We start from the raw sequence: 14,147 nt of genomic DNA on the forward strand, positions 1-14,147 counted from the left end.
CCTGCACAGCACAGCACTATGAGGGCTGCTGTGGGGAAAGTTCATGTTAGCTCCAGCCCAGCCAGACCCAACAGAGCGGTTCGGTACATTTAAAGCTAAAACTCACCTAGATACCCCTTGGCAATGAGAACAGAAACCAAAAAGGCTACACTCAATGGCACATCTTTTCAGTTAACCATTGTTGAGTGTGCATGGCATTTGCCACATGTGAAGAAAGGCATGTTTTTGCCATCTACAGCTAACAGGGAACTGAATATCCTGTATGTCCTATATTTAAAAGTGTCATTAGTTATTAATACACTGGCTGTTTCTAGAAATCGTTGTGAATGACAAATTCAAATCCAAATTACTCAAGCACAAATTACAAGTAGCTTATTTAAAATGATCAGTCCCAGTAGCACTCACTACCATGTTTTTAATGCACCTGCAAGTTCAGCGGTATTCAGGAATAATAGGTTATACACAATGAATCATTTCCATCTTCTTTTGGAGAAATTCCTGAAGGATTACTACTGCCTTTAGTCCCACTAATGAAGTCCTGTACTGTGAAGCTTTATCCATTTTCATACAAACACTTCAATAAAAGTCACATAACAGATTCTTCTTCCCTCTTCCTTTTTAAGGAGGAGATACACAAAAATACGGCAACTGACAGCCAGATGTGGAATATCACATTCCTTTTCTCATCCATGCAAGGACAGTTCCCCACTCCTTGTCAATATATCCATTTTCTTACACAAAATCAGCCAGGCAAAGCTTTGAGAAGCAGAACTGCTCTTTTACCAAATCACAGCTGTCAAGTTAGTTGCTTGGCAACATTGTCTCCAAGTATCACACACCACTCTCCCCAGCACCACTGACAGGGACTGAGCTACAATCTCTACCTGTTTTTTCCTCCATGGTCTACTAAACACCTTTCCTGAAGGGATAGATAGCAGTTGATGACCTAGGTTTACTGAGTTAGGCAGCAAGTTGACCTGCGCAGTTTTCAGTTCCCCATAAAACTCGTCACCATCTCTGTGAGCTACAGAATTAGTGCTCTACATATCCACATCTACCATGAGCATCTACCAGGATGTTCTCTGAACCTTCAAGTTCTTCCTCCTCTTTAGATAGTTACTCCAGAACACAAAAGCACCCTGGCTCCTCTGGTGAGGAGAATACAGATCTTGTTGTAAGTATGTTTGGATAAGCTGGAAACAAAACAGCAACTCAAGTTCTTTTGATTAGTTTAAATACCATAACACCAACTAGGAACTCCTTAGCAATATGTGCTCAGACATACGCTTTTATCAGCAACTGGAAAGTAACAAGTGATCAAGACAGGAGAGTGAAGGATAATCAGTGTACTATAAACAATGATGATTATGAAACAGGTATTCATTCAAATCTAAGTGTACCAAATTCTCACAAAAAAATGAAGCCATTGTGTGAAGGGCTTTGTATGAAGCCATCAAGAGGAAAAAAGTATAAAGAGTTCTCAGCAGACATTCCATCAGATAAGAGGCTAGAATGGGGAATCCAGTGCCATTCATTCTACCCCAGTCTTTCAGGGGACATTGTTTTTAGTCATAATACAAAGTTCCAAGTGGCAGTTTTAAGATCACAGAATCACAAGGTTGGAAAAGACCTTTGAAAATCCTAAGTCCAACCACTCCCATCCTATGCTAAACCATATCCTTAAGTACCTCATCCACCCCTTTTTTGAACACATTCAGGGAAGGTGACTCAAGCACCTCCCTGGGCAGCCTGTTCCAGGCCCTGACAACTCTTTCAGTATAAAGTTTTTTTCTAATGTCCAATCTAAACCTGCCCTGGCACAGCTTCATTCCATTTCCCCTTGTCCTATCCCCTGCCACCTGGCTGAAGAGACCATCGCCCACCTCTCTACAACCCCCCTTCAGGTAGTTGTAGGTGGTGATAAGGTCTCCCCTCAGCCTCCTCTTCTGAGGAGATGTCTGTCAAGAGATTCCAGTTCTAAGCAACTTCCCACTAGCTTTAGGAGGATGCTGTTTCAGTCATGAAGCTATTCTCCTAGCTAGTTGTAAACAGCACATCAGTAACATTTTTTACATAGCGCCTCAATTCCCATTTGTGTCAGATAGCCAGATTGGGTCACCTCTGGAAGATCTACACGGTATCTGCAGTGGGACTCCATACAAGTTTCTAAGTGATGCCACAGATGAATTGGATCCAAAGTAGCTGGGACAGGAAGGGACCCCTGAATATAATCTAGTCCAAAGCTCCCTGCTCAGAGCAGAGCAAGCTACTGCAAGTTACTTAAGATTGTTCCCAGTCAACTTTTGGCTATCTCCAGGGATGGAGACTCTACAGCCTCTTTGGGTAACCTGCTCCTAGATTCAGCCTCTTCTAGAGTAATAAAAAGTTTGCTTCCATCTGTGTTCAATGCCTCATGGTCCCATCACTACTAAACAGAGACAAGTCTGCCTCCATCTTCTTTGCTCTCTGTCATCAGATATTTATACACATTGGTAAGATCCTCAGCAGCCTTCTCTCCTCCAGGCTAAACAGTCCCAGCTCTCTCAGTCTCTCTCTGTATGTCAAACACACTAACCTTCAAGTCCTCCCAGCCACTGATGATGCTGCTCCTGGAATTCACTTCAGGACGTTGTTGGTCCCCTTTATAAAAGGGTTCATTACTGGCTCAAGACCAATCTGTGACCCACAGTATCCCCAGCATCCTCTCCCTAGGGGTAGGGCCGTTCATTTCCCTTTGTTGGCCCATTTCTTCAGCCTGACAGTTTTTCTGTCCTAAATACTAGCACATTCATCTGATTTAGCAACTACCCCTCCCAGTTTTCTATTCCTTCAAGCTTGCCAAGGGTGCAGTCCATCTTATCATACAGGTCATTAATGAAGTCATTGAACAGTGCTGGCCTCAGCATCAATCTGAAGTATACCAATGCTATAGAGTAAGTTTGATCGAGAAAGAATACAGTTATTCTTCTTTAACGACTAGTGCTAAGCTAAAGGAGTCAAAGCCTTTGGCTGCAAGAGGGACCAAGAGTAAATTTTTTGATAAAACCAATACTGCTAACAAAACTAGCTGAATCCACAGATGTGAGTGGAATGGAGATAAGGACCAAGGAAACAGTTTGAGGTAACTTTAGAAGGTGGCCAGCCTAGCAACAGTGAAAAGCACTAAGAAATTAAGAGATGATCAACCAGAATTAAGTGATTGGACATGGAGAATTAAGGGCTACGGGGTACAGCTATAATTGAGAGGCATAATCTGGAGTAGGGGTCCCTTTCTGAAGGCACACAGCTTGAGCAGTAACCCAAGAACTAATAGAAGAGGACACTGAAACCTTCACTCAGACCTCACATGAATCAGTGTAATCTTTGTGTCAGACTCTTATGGTGGCCAGTGTGCACAAAACCCTAACAACCAACAGTGACTGGCCTCCAGGTGAACTTCAAACTGCTGATCAGAACTCAGCCTAGCACTTTGGCCATTTTCAATCCATCTCTTTATCCAGACTGCACTTTATCAGGTTATCAATGAGGAAATTCTCACAACAGTTAAAAAGCCTCATTACAGTCAAATATATCCATTGTTCTCCTCAGACACCAGTCATCTGGCTTGGTCATTGCAGAAGGCAACCGGGCTGATAAGGCAGGATACCCACTTCATTAATACACACTGATATTCCCTGACTTTATTTTTTTTTGCTTATATGCTTTCAGGACCATTTGCTCTGCCACCCTCCCAGGGTGAGAGGCAAAGGCAGCTGGCCTGTACTTCACTAGATGATCCTTTTTGCCCCTTTTCAGACAAGTCCCCCATCAGCACCAAGGCCTGTGACGTTTAGGCCTAAGGTGTCCAAGGAAGGTTTTGTTACTAATTCTTTCCTTGTCAGGTGGTCTGAAGCAGACACCCACAATATCACCCATGGTCTGCCTTCTAATCCTGAGCTATAAGCTCTCAGCGGGCTTATTAGCCACCTCTAGGCAAAGCTGCATACAGCCCCACAGCTCTCTCAGAGAATGGCAGCTCCCCCAGCTGTGAAGGCTATGCCCCTCTGCGATGCCAGAAACGTCACAGCCCAGTCTTAACTCATTTTCACTCCTCCATAGTACCTAAAAACAATTTGTTGTTGACCATAGAGTGAAGACTGATTCAACTAACCATGGGTTCAACAGCATTACTCTTCAAGAACCTCAACAAGAGAGTAAGTCACCACTGAAGAACTTACCTGTTCGCAATGCAAAGCCGGTAAGCCTTGGGGAATTTAGTTGTGGCCACAAGAGCACAATTCAAAACATTTAAGTTCATAACAAAGAAGAATGATGCTCAACTGAACCAATCTAGGCTAATGTGACACCTGAGCTAAATTAACTGCTGTCTACCTCCTGAAGAATGGCTGATAATTGACTCAAATCCTATAGGAAGCATGGATCAAAGAAGGAGCCACCCCTCCAGGAACAGGTAACTCCCTAAAAGTCTAAATGGCTTCCTCTGTATTGCTGACAAGAGCTTCTTAAGGCTGCAGCACAACTGTTCTTGCTTTACAGCATTCAGATCAAAGTGGGCAGATTCACAAGACAGCATCTGTTTCAGTTCTACCAAAGGAGATTTAAGAACAAAGGAAGTATCAACAGCTGCTATCAATGCCATCCTGCAGTGGCATCACTGGAAGTGGCAGAACCACAACTGAAGCACCTTTAGGAGACACCCACACCAGTAACCCCTGAGCAAAAGATCTAGAGTGTTCTTGCCTTTTGAAGCACAAGACATGGTCCCATCAATACTCATCATCACTTTCCAGGAAGTGTCCCACCTTCATGGTCCACACAAAGGAAATAGCTTAGATTACCAAAGCCTGTACTTCAAAATGCTTGCAGCAAACTAAGGACTTAAGGATTTCTGCATCTGTACAATCCTCCTCAGAGAGCCTAAAAAAACACAGCATAATAAAAAAGCAAAGTCCCACAAATATTTTTGTTAGCAGTCACAACAGAAAATGTAGGTTGAAATGGACCTACAGCAGCCATGTAGCCCAGCCTCCTGTCAAAGAAATGACAGCTTCCAAGCTGTATCATGCCACTCTGGGTCTCATCAAATCAACTTTAAGTCCTGAGGAATGAAGAGTGTGCCCACAAATACCATTTTAAAGGCTTTGGGAAAAAGCCTTCAGGCTGTGCACACAGTTTCAACAGCAGGAATCTGTATTTACAAACAACAGTTCTGCTACAAGCTAAACAGAATTCCTGTGGCTTATTTCAGAATATTCTTCTGCACTGTAAGACTCAGGAGCTGGCATTCCTCAGGGATCAGTATTGGGACTGGCACTGCTTAACCTCTTTGCCAGAGACATGGACAGTGGGATCAAGTGCATCAAGTTCACCAACAGCACCAAGCTGTGCAGTGCAGTGGGCACGCTGGAGGGAAGGGATGCCATCCAGAGGGACATCAACAGGCTTGAAAGACAGGCCCACTGGAACCCCACAAAGTTAAACAAGGCCAAACACAAGGTCTTGCACATGTGCTTGAGAGCGTGCTGACCAGAGACAGCTGACAGGCTGCGCAGAGAATAGACTGAGAGTAGACCCAAGGAGGACAACTCAGGGGTGCTGACTGATGTAAAGCTCAAAATGAGCACTCAACATGTGCCTGCAGCCCAGGACAGGGCTGGCTTTCTGGGCTGTATCAAAACCAGCTTAAGCAGCAGGTCAAGAGAGGATATTCTTCCCCTCTATCCTGCTCTTGTGAGATCACACCTGGAGTGCTGCAACCAGCTCTGATGGCTGCAGTACAAGAGACATGGACCTGTTACAGCATGTCCAGAGGAGGGCCACAAAGATGCTCAAAGGACTGGAGCACCTCTCCTACGAAGAAAGGCTGAGAGAGTGGGAGTTGTTCAGCCTTGGGGAGAAGGCTCTGAGGAGACCTTATAGCAGCCTTCCAGTACCTGAAGGGGCCTACAGGAAAGATGGATAGGAACTGTTTACAAGGCGACAAAGTGATGCAACAAGGGGTAATAGCTTTAAGCTGAAGGATGGTATATTTAGATTAGACATCAGAAAAAAATCTTCACAATGTGGGTGATGAGGGACTGGAACAGGTTGCCCTGAGAAGTTGACCTTGAACACTTTGAGGGAAGAGGCATTTACAAGTTGGGTGGTGCTTTGGACAACTTGGTCCAGTGGAGAGTGTCCCTGCCCATGGCACTAGGGGGTGGAACTAGATGATCCTTAAGGTCCCTCCCAAGCCAAACCATTAAAAGAAAACATCTCTTCCTTACAGGCAGAAAACACATTGAGTCACCCAATACTACAACACCCCACCTACTTACAAGTCTTAAGCTAAAGCCACCACACTCTTCTCCCAGCAAGAAAAATATCTTTTGAAGAGCTCCTTTCTCAGACAAGACAATTAATTGTGGCTCTCATGGCCACAACAGCAACTAGTTCCTCACAAAGTTTCAGTCTCATGCAACCAGTGGCAGTAATACATGGTTGGACTCGATCTTCAAAGGTCTCTTCCAACCTTGTGATTCCTCTGATAAAACGGTATTAAAGCCGGAGCATTGGGGTAGTTTTATTTAGTTGCAGAGAATCAAGAAAAAAAATCCTACTAAGTGTCAGGAGAGGCTCAATAGAGTTTCCACTCCCTTAAGGTCTTTGAAAGTGCTTTCAGGAAGAGGCCAGGAATTTAACAGTGCAAGTACCAGATGGTCCCTAGACTTTCTAGTTATCAGTTAGTTATAATTACTGGCAGTCAAGATAGCGTTCCAGTCAAAGCAGTTTTCCCCCATTATTCCTTGCAGAAGGATATTATGAAGCCTCACTGGACAGCCAGAAGGCTCCACCTGTATCCGTTGATTCATATTCTAATCTGTTATGTTCACACAATCTTTACCAGTTTGATCTCACAGCAGCAATACCAACTTTGCAACTGAAGAATCACAGCAAGAAGTACTAGCAATGTCTTCATCCACATAACCAGAAGTCACATTTGAAATTTCCAACTATATTCACCAGTAAAACATACCCACAGAGCTACTGGTTGGTTACTGTTCTGTGCCTGAATTTCAACTGTTCTGTGTTTGAATTTCAACACTGGGCTAGATGTTGCACTTCAGCTGATGTGTGGAACTGACCTCCAATCTAATCCAACCATGTTCCATTTCCTTTGTTTTCTACTTCAGGAGTTTCTCTACTCGGAGGGCAGGGAAGTTCTTCACCTGAGGAGGTACAGCAGCCAGTACCTTGTCCTAAAGCAAGCTAATACTGTCGATAAGCTGTCCCAAAGCTTTCTTACACTGACAGTCAGAGGTAAAAGCTGAAGCCTTGTACGGGCTGACAGTGAGCTCTAAGAGCTACCCACTGGCTTTAGGTCAATTCCTGAGGAAGGAGGACACTATTTGAGTATACAGGTAAGAAGATCACAGTGAGAAGACCAGCCACCAAAGTAAGCAAGTAGCAAAAGCAGTTTCACAAGTGAACATATGTTCATACATACTTCAGTTGGTCTCCCTGCCACAGGAGAGATCACATGCAAGCTTAATTGTCTATAAAAAACCTGAGTCTGAACAACTCTAAACTTAGCTGGATTAGTCCAAATATATTTTGATAGGTACTTTGCCCATTTGGATTTAAGTTAGACTTTTTTTTCTTCCCCCACTGCTCAGACTTTGTGTGAGGACTGGCACGTTGATACGGAAGTTAAATTTCATTGAAGCCAAAACCACAATAATGGGTTCTGGCTACACACCTTTCAGCCCCACAATCTCTCCTGTTCTAGTCCTTCTCCAAACTCCCATCAGCCTGTACCTGCCACTCTTCAGACAGAAAGATCAAGTCTTCAGTCATATACCAACATCCAAGGGTTGTTTAGTACAACAAATACTGAAAAATATATTTATTAAAGTAAATAAATTTTAATCCAGTTGAACAAACAGCAACAACTCAGGGGTGCTGACTGATGTAAAGCTCAAAATGAGCACTCAACATGTGCCTGCAGCCCAGGACAGGGCTGGCTTTCTGGGCTGTATCAAAACCAGCTTAAGCAGCAGGTCAAGAGAGGATATTCTTCCCCTCTATCCTGCTTTTGTGAGGTCGCACCTGGAGTACTGTGACCAGCTCTGATGGCTGCAGTACAAGAGACATGGACCTGTTAGAGCGTGTAAAACTGCACTACAATTTTGGAAAGAGATCATTTACCCAGGCTTTAAGCACTACCAGGCAGGAAGTAAACAAACCTAAAAAAACCAACCATAAAACAGAGTTCCACCCAATACAGAAATTTAGCCACCTTCTCTGAAGGTGACTGCAGTTTCAGGTGATCTGTAATTGTCCCATTATGTTAACTTTGTTACAGTTAAGAAATCCTAAAGCAGTTGACAAGTCAGGCAGTTGCCTTCTTGACAGAGAGATGAATTCACAAGCAGACCAGTGGTCAACCTACTTGCACTGAAGCCAAGATCCAGACACAAGCGTAACAAACGGAAGAGGTACCTCAGAGAACACTCACACTGGTTTCAAACACACGTCTTTTGTTCAAACAGTAATTGGAGCCCTGTGGTCCACATTTGCAGAGACTGACACGCTAGATCAAGACTGATTGCCTTCATTTTACTTAACAGGACTTCCTGCTTAGATAGCTAGCCCTTTGATACTGCTGAGTATCTTGTCCCCTTCTCAAGGGAAAGCATCACCTTTTGTGCTTCATCACACTCTTCAGCTACCAAGTATTTGATTCAGTTTTAATATCAGTGCCCAAATAATACCAGCCTTGCTGCCAAGCAATAAAACAAGCCTAGGAGACTTCTAGCATGTTGTAACTAGATCCTAAGTACATAAAAATAGCAAATTATAGCCCTTATAGTCAAAGGGTTGCTGGCTGAAGTTAACAGGGTTTTTATTTTGGTTCCATTTGACAGATCTCCAAGAGGTGCTATTGCTTGAAAAATTACATTTAGTCTCCCTCTACAATGAAAGAGAAAAAAAAGTCACATGCTTTACAACATCTTTCAGCATAGTCTGCACAAGACAGATGGAAAGATCTAGGAGGAAAAAAAAAAAAGACAGATCTGTTCAATTCCTGCCAGCTTTACCTAGCTACATATACAAGAGGAACACAAAGGAATTTCCATTCCTTATTTCTTTCAAAATTCAGGATGTCTTAAGTTACTTCCAACATACCTTCATATTTCCTACAGACACTAGAAATAGTAGAACTACTTCACAGTAGTATAACACTAGGAAGACATCTACAGCCTTACATGTGCTGTTTTCTACACCCGTCTGAACAGCCATCCACAGACAAGCACTGGCTCATTAAATGTCATTCCAACCTCCTCAATCTTCAGAAAAGTCTCAGTGAATACAAAGACAGTTCCAAAACCTTTGATTTTTAGGCTCCTTCCCCACAGAGGAGTCATCTAGTCTTTCCAGGAGCTGTAAGATTTGCAGTTTGAAGGTGACATATGGTGAAGCCTCGAAAAACATAATTCAATCAATGGTGACTACAGTATGGCCCTACTCTCTTGGTAGTTTCCAACACACTTTTAACAGTGACAGTCAGATTCATAGCAGCTTTTAACAGTTAAAAGGCAAGTACAGAATTAAAAAAAACACTTCCAGAAACTGTTGCCAGAGTCAGCAATCCTAACTATTGCTTAAAGCCTACTCTGGCAGATGTGTCCTCAGCTGTATTCCGCACCTTCCAAAAGGCTCACAGAACAAAGCTGTCCACCTGCACGCCTTGTACTTGAAAAAGCGGTCAGGGAACCAAAGGATGGATTTGTTCTTTATAAAATAGCCTTGCTGCTATTAATAGTGGTCTTGTGAGGGAGCCCAAGAGGCAGCTTTAAGTTCCTAAACAGAGCAAGCATGCCATAATACAGAAGAGATACAGGCTTGAAACTTCCTCACAAGCATTGCAGGCAGCGGTCATATGCTGAGAGCAGGGAGAGCTACTTTAGGAGTGAATCTGCCATGGGACAGCAGCAAGCTCTGACTACCTTTCTGATGCAAGAAGTAAAAGCCAGCAAAGAAACCTTAATGATATCAAGGAAGAACACAACGCTGGCATTACAGTAGATATGACCAAAGCCATGAGGGATAAGTGTTCAAATAGGCTATTTTAGGGTCAAAAGAATATTTATAAGACTTCAAATACCTAGCTACCTAAGAATTCAGTCTCAAAGAACAGCAGTTAGAACAGATATACAGGTACAGTCTGCAAGACTTCAACATCCCTTGACTATGTGAACAGAAGCCTATAACGAATACAACACCTAAGGTTTAAGAGAGACTAACGTCTACAGTGAGAGGAAGACCCCATGCTGAATGAGTTGCCAGCTGTCTGAAAGGCCATACTGAAGACAGTGGTTTTGAATATTGCCAGAATAAGACCCAAGATAAAACTGCAACTCAGTTAACCCCACCTGAGTTAATCACAAGAATTGGGTTACCCAACAATCAGGTGAAAGGAACACAAGACACAGAAGTTGGGACATGGTCCTGCTGAACAGAAAGGAAGATGACAAAGGAGCAAAGCTCACAGAAGAGAGGAAAGTATCAGAAACTGAAGTGGACAGCACTCCAAAGGAAAGAAGAATCAATTACATTAACAAAAGGAAAGTCATGCTTTCTGAACTAGAACTGACACCAGAGCAGTCCTAAATATTTTGTCACAAACAGTTTCACATTTATGACTGCAAAACCCAGGATGAGAATCTCTGGTGCAACAGGGAACTTGAGAGTAACGACAAACAGGACCAGACATGAAAGGGATGCAAGTGATGTCTGTCACAGTTTGGGGAAAGCCATGCAGACAGCTCACAGACACTGGATAGCTAGTAGAGGCATGTTAAAAACTGCTGCCTCAGACATCACTGCATACCAGGACTAGGAAAACTACAACTTTGCCCAACACAAGCAAGTCACAAGCACTCAACCCCATGCATTAAGCATGAAACATATCAGGGGAAAAAAAAAAAAAAGAAAATCTGTCTGCAACTGAAAGAACTTCCACTTTTCCTCTTCTTTCAATCAACGAGAAGATTCAACAAAGACTGATATGATAGGAATGAGTTCAACAGTGGCATTGTGTGCACTTGGCAAGCTTGATTTTCAGTTAAACAACTGATCATGTGGGTTTTTCTTTGGGCCACATGTCTTCTGGAAGCATACAGAGATCTAGACTTCAGGCTGTATTGCATGCACAGCTCTCCTTCCTAGGCTTAAGAAATCTACACAGAGTATCCATATATGACCATCTCCCAGTCAAGTGCCTCTGGAACAGCTGAGGATGAAGTTTATCATTCCACACTCTTCCTTCCAGCTATAAGAAAACCACACATGAGTACAGGCAAAGGCAGATGGCACTGCAAAGCTAATAGGATACAATGTTTAGAGTAAGAATTGCCAGAACAGGATGAGGCAAGTGCAAATTAAACTTGAAGGGAGAAAAAATTAAAACAAATTGCCTCAATATTGTAAGTTCACATTGCATCACATAGTATTTTCATGTCAGGTTTCCTGGGGGGACTGGGTGAAAGCAAGCCATGCCTCTGGCATACACAGACAGCAAGGGCAAAGCGGGTTTGAGCAAAAAAGAGAAAGCAGAGAAGCCTTCAGAAGTACAGTCAGATCTTAGTAAGGTAGCTAAATAAAATAATTTTCTAGAAAGATGGAAACTGAGTTACAAGTACTAGCAGAAAACAGCCTTGTCCAGAGATTGGTAGGTCCTCCAGAACCTGAAGAGAAAAACCCTGAACTTGAGACACAATCAAAGCTTGAACTTATGAAAGAAAGCTCTTGTGAGAGGAGAGAGGTATGAAAGTATCAAAGAATTGCACAGTATTTAAGTTATATTTGAGTATATAAAAATACTCAACACCACAATCACAATGAGAAAGATCAACGTGTTAGTATTGCTGAACTGAGATACCAAGGACTATGGAGAGTTACAAATGATACTTTGACCAGGCAATGGTTAGAGAGAGGGAACTCAGAAGACAGGAGGAAAAAATATTTGGAGAATTCCAGACTCTGATCTTGAGCAACCCAGCACACCAAGGCCTACACTCTGGAACAACACACACATGGAATTCCATCAGCAAACAACTCAGCAGCATTCAGTATGGAAATCAAGTGCCAATAACACATTAAAACCTACAAGTGTGATTCTTCCAGGAAGTCACTGGCTATGAGGAGTCTTTTACAAAGTAGCCAGAGGTACAGGGGCAAGAACAGATGTGCCAGAAAATTTGGACAACTTACTTGCAAAATACACAGGTTATCTTTGGTGTATTTAATTTTACATACTTCCTCAGTTCTGTATCAGGAAAATAAAGTCTTCTTTCTGTGTTTCTGTTTATCATGCAAAGCACTGCACAGTTTATGTTCGTGGCAAATAGGAGTGGTATGCACAGATTGGAAAGGGAAGTCACAAGCACAGCGCCGTCTCTGGTCACTCAAACCAGCTCACCACGCTCAACCTCCACTCGAGGGGCAAAAGGACCAAACAAGGTTGTTCTGGAGCTCATCACACACTGCAAATACCTGGTTATTATTCGGGAAGTATGCTTAAAACAATAGTGTACTGTGCAATCACCTTAATTAGGGTAACATCTTAATGAATCGACTCCAGATAAAAGGGGGATGTGCCACATTTTTCCATTTCAAAGCCACAGAACTCGAGATAAACACAAATAATTCTCTCTAAGTCTGTTCAGAATAAAATCATTAGTCTAAAGAGAGCCATTTAACCTGTGAAGTTTCACTCATGGCCAAAGCCGGGTCTGTGCCATGTTTAACCGGACTCTGGCACGCCAGGGTCTGGCATTTACACGACTGAATCAGCACCCAAGGGCAGCGCTTTGGAAACTCAGCGTTCAGCTCGGCCCGCACCTGCCCCTAGCACCGGCCAGCGAGTTCCCCGAGGCCCACGGACACGGCCCGGTCCCCGCCGATCCCCGGCCGGGCGGGCAGAGGACGCGGCAGTGAAACTTCAGGAAAGGGCTGGGCCGGTCCCTGTACGAAGCCCCGGCCGGGGGGTTCTCGCTCGAGCCGCGGCTCAGCTGATGGAGGCGGAAACCGGCTGGCAGCGAAGCGCAGGGCTGCCTGGCTTCCGCCGCCGCTCTCACCGCGGATTCTCGCTGCCGCCCCTGCGGGGCCTGTTTCGGAAAGGGGCCGGTCGGCAGCGCCCCGCCGCCCCTGCAGACGTGGAGCGGGGCGGGGTGGCGGGGCAGGGCCCCTCCCCGGGCCGTGCTGCCCCGCCGCCCCGCGCGGGGACCCCGCCGAGACAAGCGCGGGCGGACACACGCAGGGCCCGGCGGCGGCGGCGCTTCACCTGGCCCGGCCCAGCCCCCCACCCCACCCCCCGCGGCCCACAGCCGCCCCGCCGTACCCTTGGCCTCGCAGTCCGCGCAGTACTTGTTGTCCTCCTCCCGCAGCAGCTTGGCCAGGATGGCCTGGTGCTGCTCGTTCTGCTTCTGAGCCTTCTCTCGGCAGGAGCGGGTGGCCATGGCGGCGGCGGGCGTGAGGCGGCCGGGCTGGCGCTGGGCCGGGGCGGGCTCGGCACCGCTCAGGACGCGGCACTCCTGCCCTGGCGCAGCCACGGGAACCGGCTGCCGCGAGCGCCGACTTCCTCAACCGGAACTACTTGCGACCGCAGACGCATCCGCCCGCCTTCCTCCCAGCCTGCCCGCCACTTCGTTCGTTCTCCCGAGCTCTCGCGCCCACGCCCACTCCGGCCCCGCGCCGGCGGTGAAAAATAGTCCTCCAGGCTCTAACGCCGGGATCTAACGCTGCACCGACACGTATCCCTTCCTCGCGGACCTTCCCAAAGAGTGGCGGCAGCGACACCGCCCCGCCCCGGCTTGGCTTTGGAAGGGCACAGAAGGATGCTTGGGAATAAGGGCCACTCCGCGGGAGCAGATGATATCCATCCGCCGGCGGTGACCCCGCCCTCGGATAGCCCCCGAGGGACGGGCGGGGCTGGGCGCGAGCCGCCGCACCTGTGCGGGCGGGGCGGGGCGGGGCGCCCGTCCCTCCCTCAGGCCGCCCTCGGGGCCGCCCCGCCCCTCCGCTGCCGGCCGGGGCCGCCCGTCAGTGGGCAGGAGAGCCGGCGCGCCGGGCTTCTGGGCACGGAGCTCGGGAGCGGCGGGACG

General features: G+C 45.9%; 1 protein-coding gene across 2 annotated transcripts in view; it reads right to left on the reverse strand.

The window, feature by feature from the left end:
• Positions 1-13,648, reverse strand: part of SMAP1 (small ArfGAP 1) — a 102,912-nt gene extending 89,264 nt beyond the window's left edge. For both annotated transcript variants that reach the window (XM_084262380.1, XM_084262379.1), the window contains exon 1: positions 13,385-13,648. In XM_084262380.1, the coding sequence (XP_084118506.1) occupies positions 13,385-13,502 (118 nt within the window). In that variant the 5' untranslated portion in view covers positions 13,503-13,648. The remainder of the gene's footprint in view (positions 1-13,384) is intronic.
• Between the last annotated feature and the right edge of the window lie 499 nt (positions 13,649-14,147).

This window comes from Gallinula chloropus, assembly GCF_964237585.1.
Source record: "Gallinula chloropus genome assembly, chromosome: 3".
Classification (NCBI taxonomy): Eukaryota; Metazoa; Chordata; class Aves; order Gruiformes; family Rallidae; genus Gallinula; species Gallinula chloropus.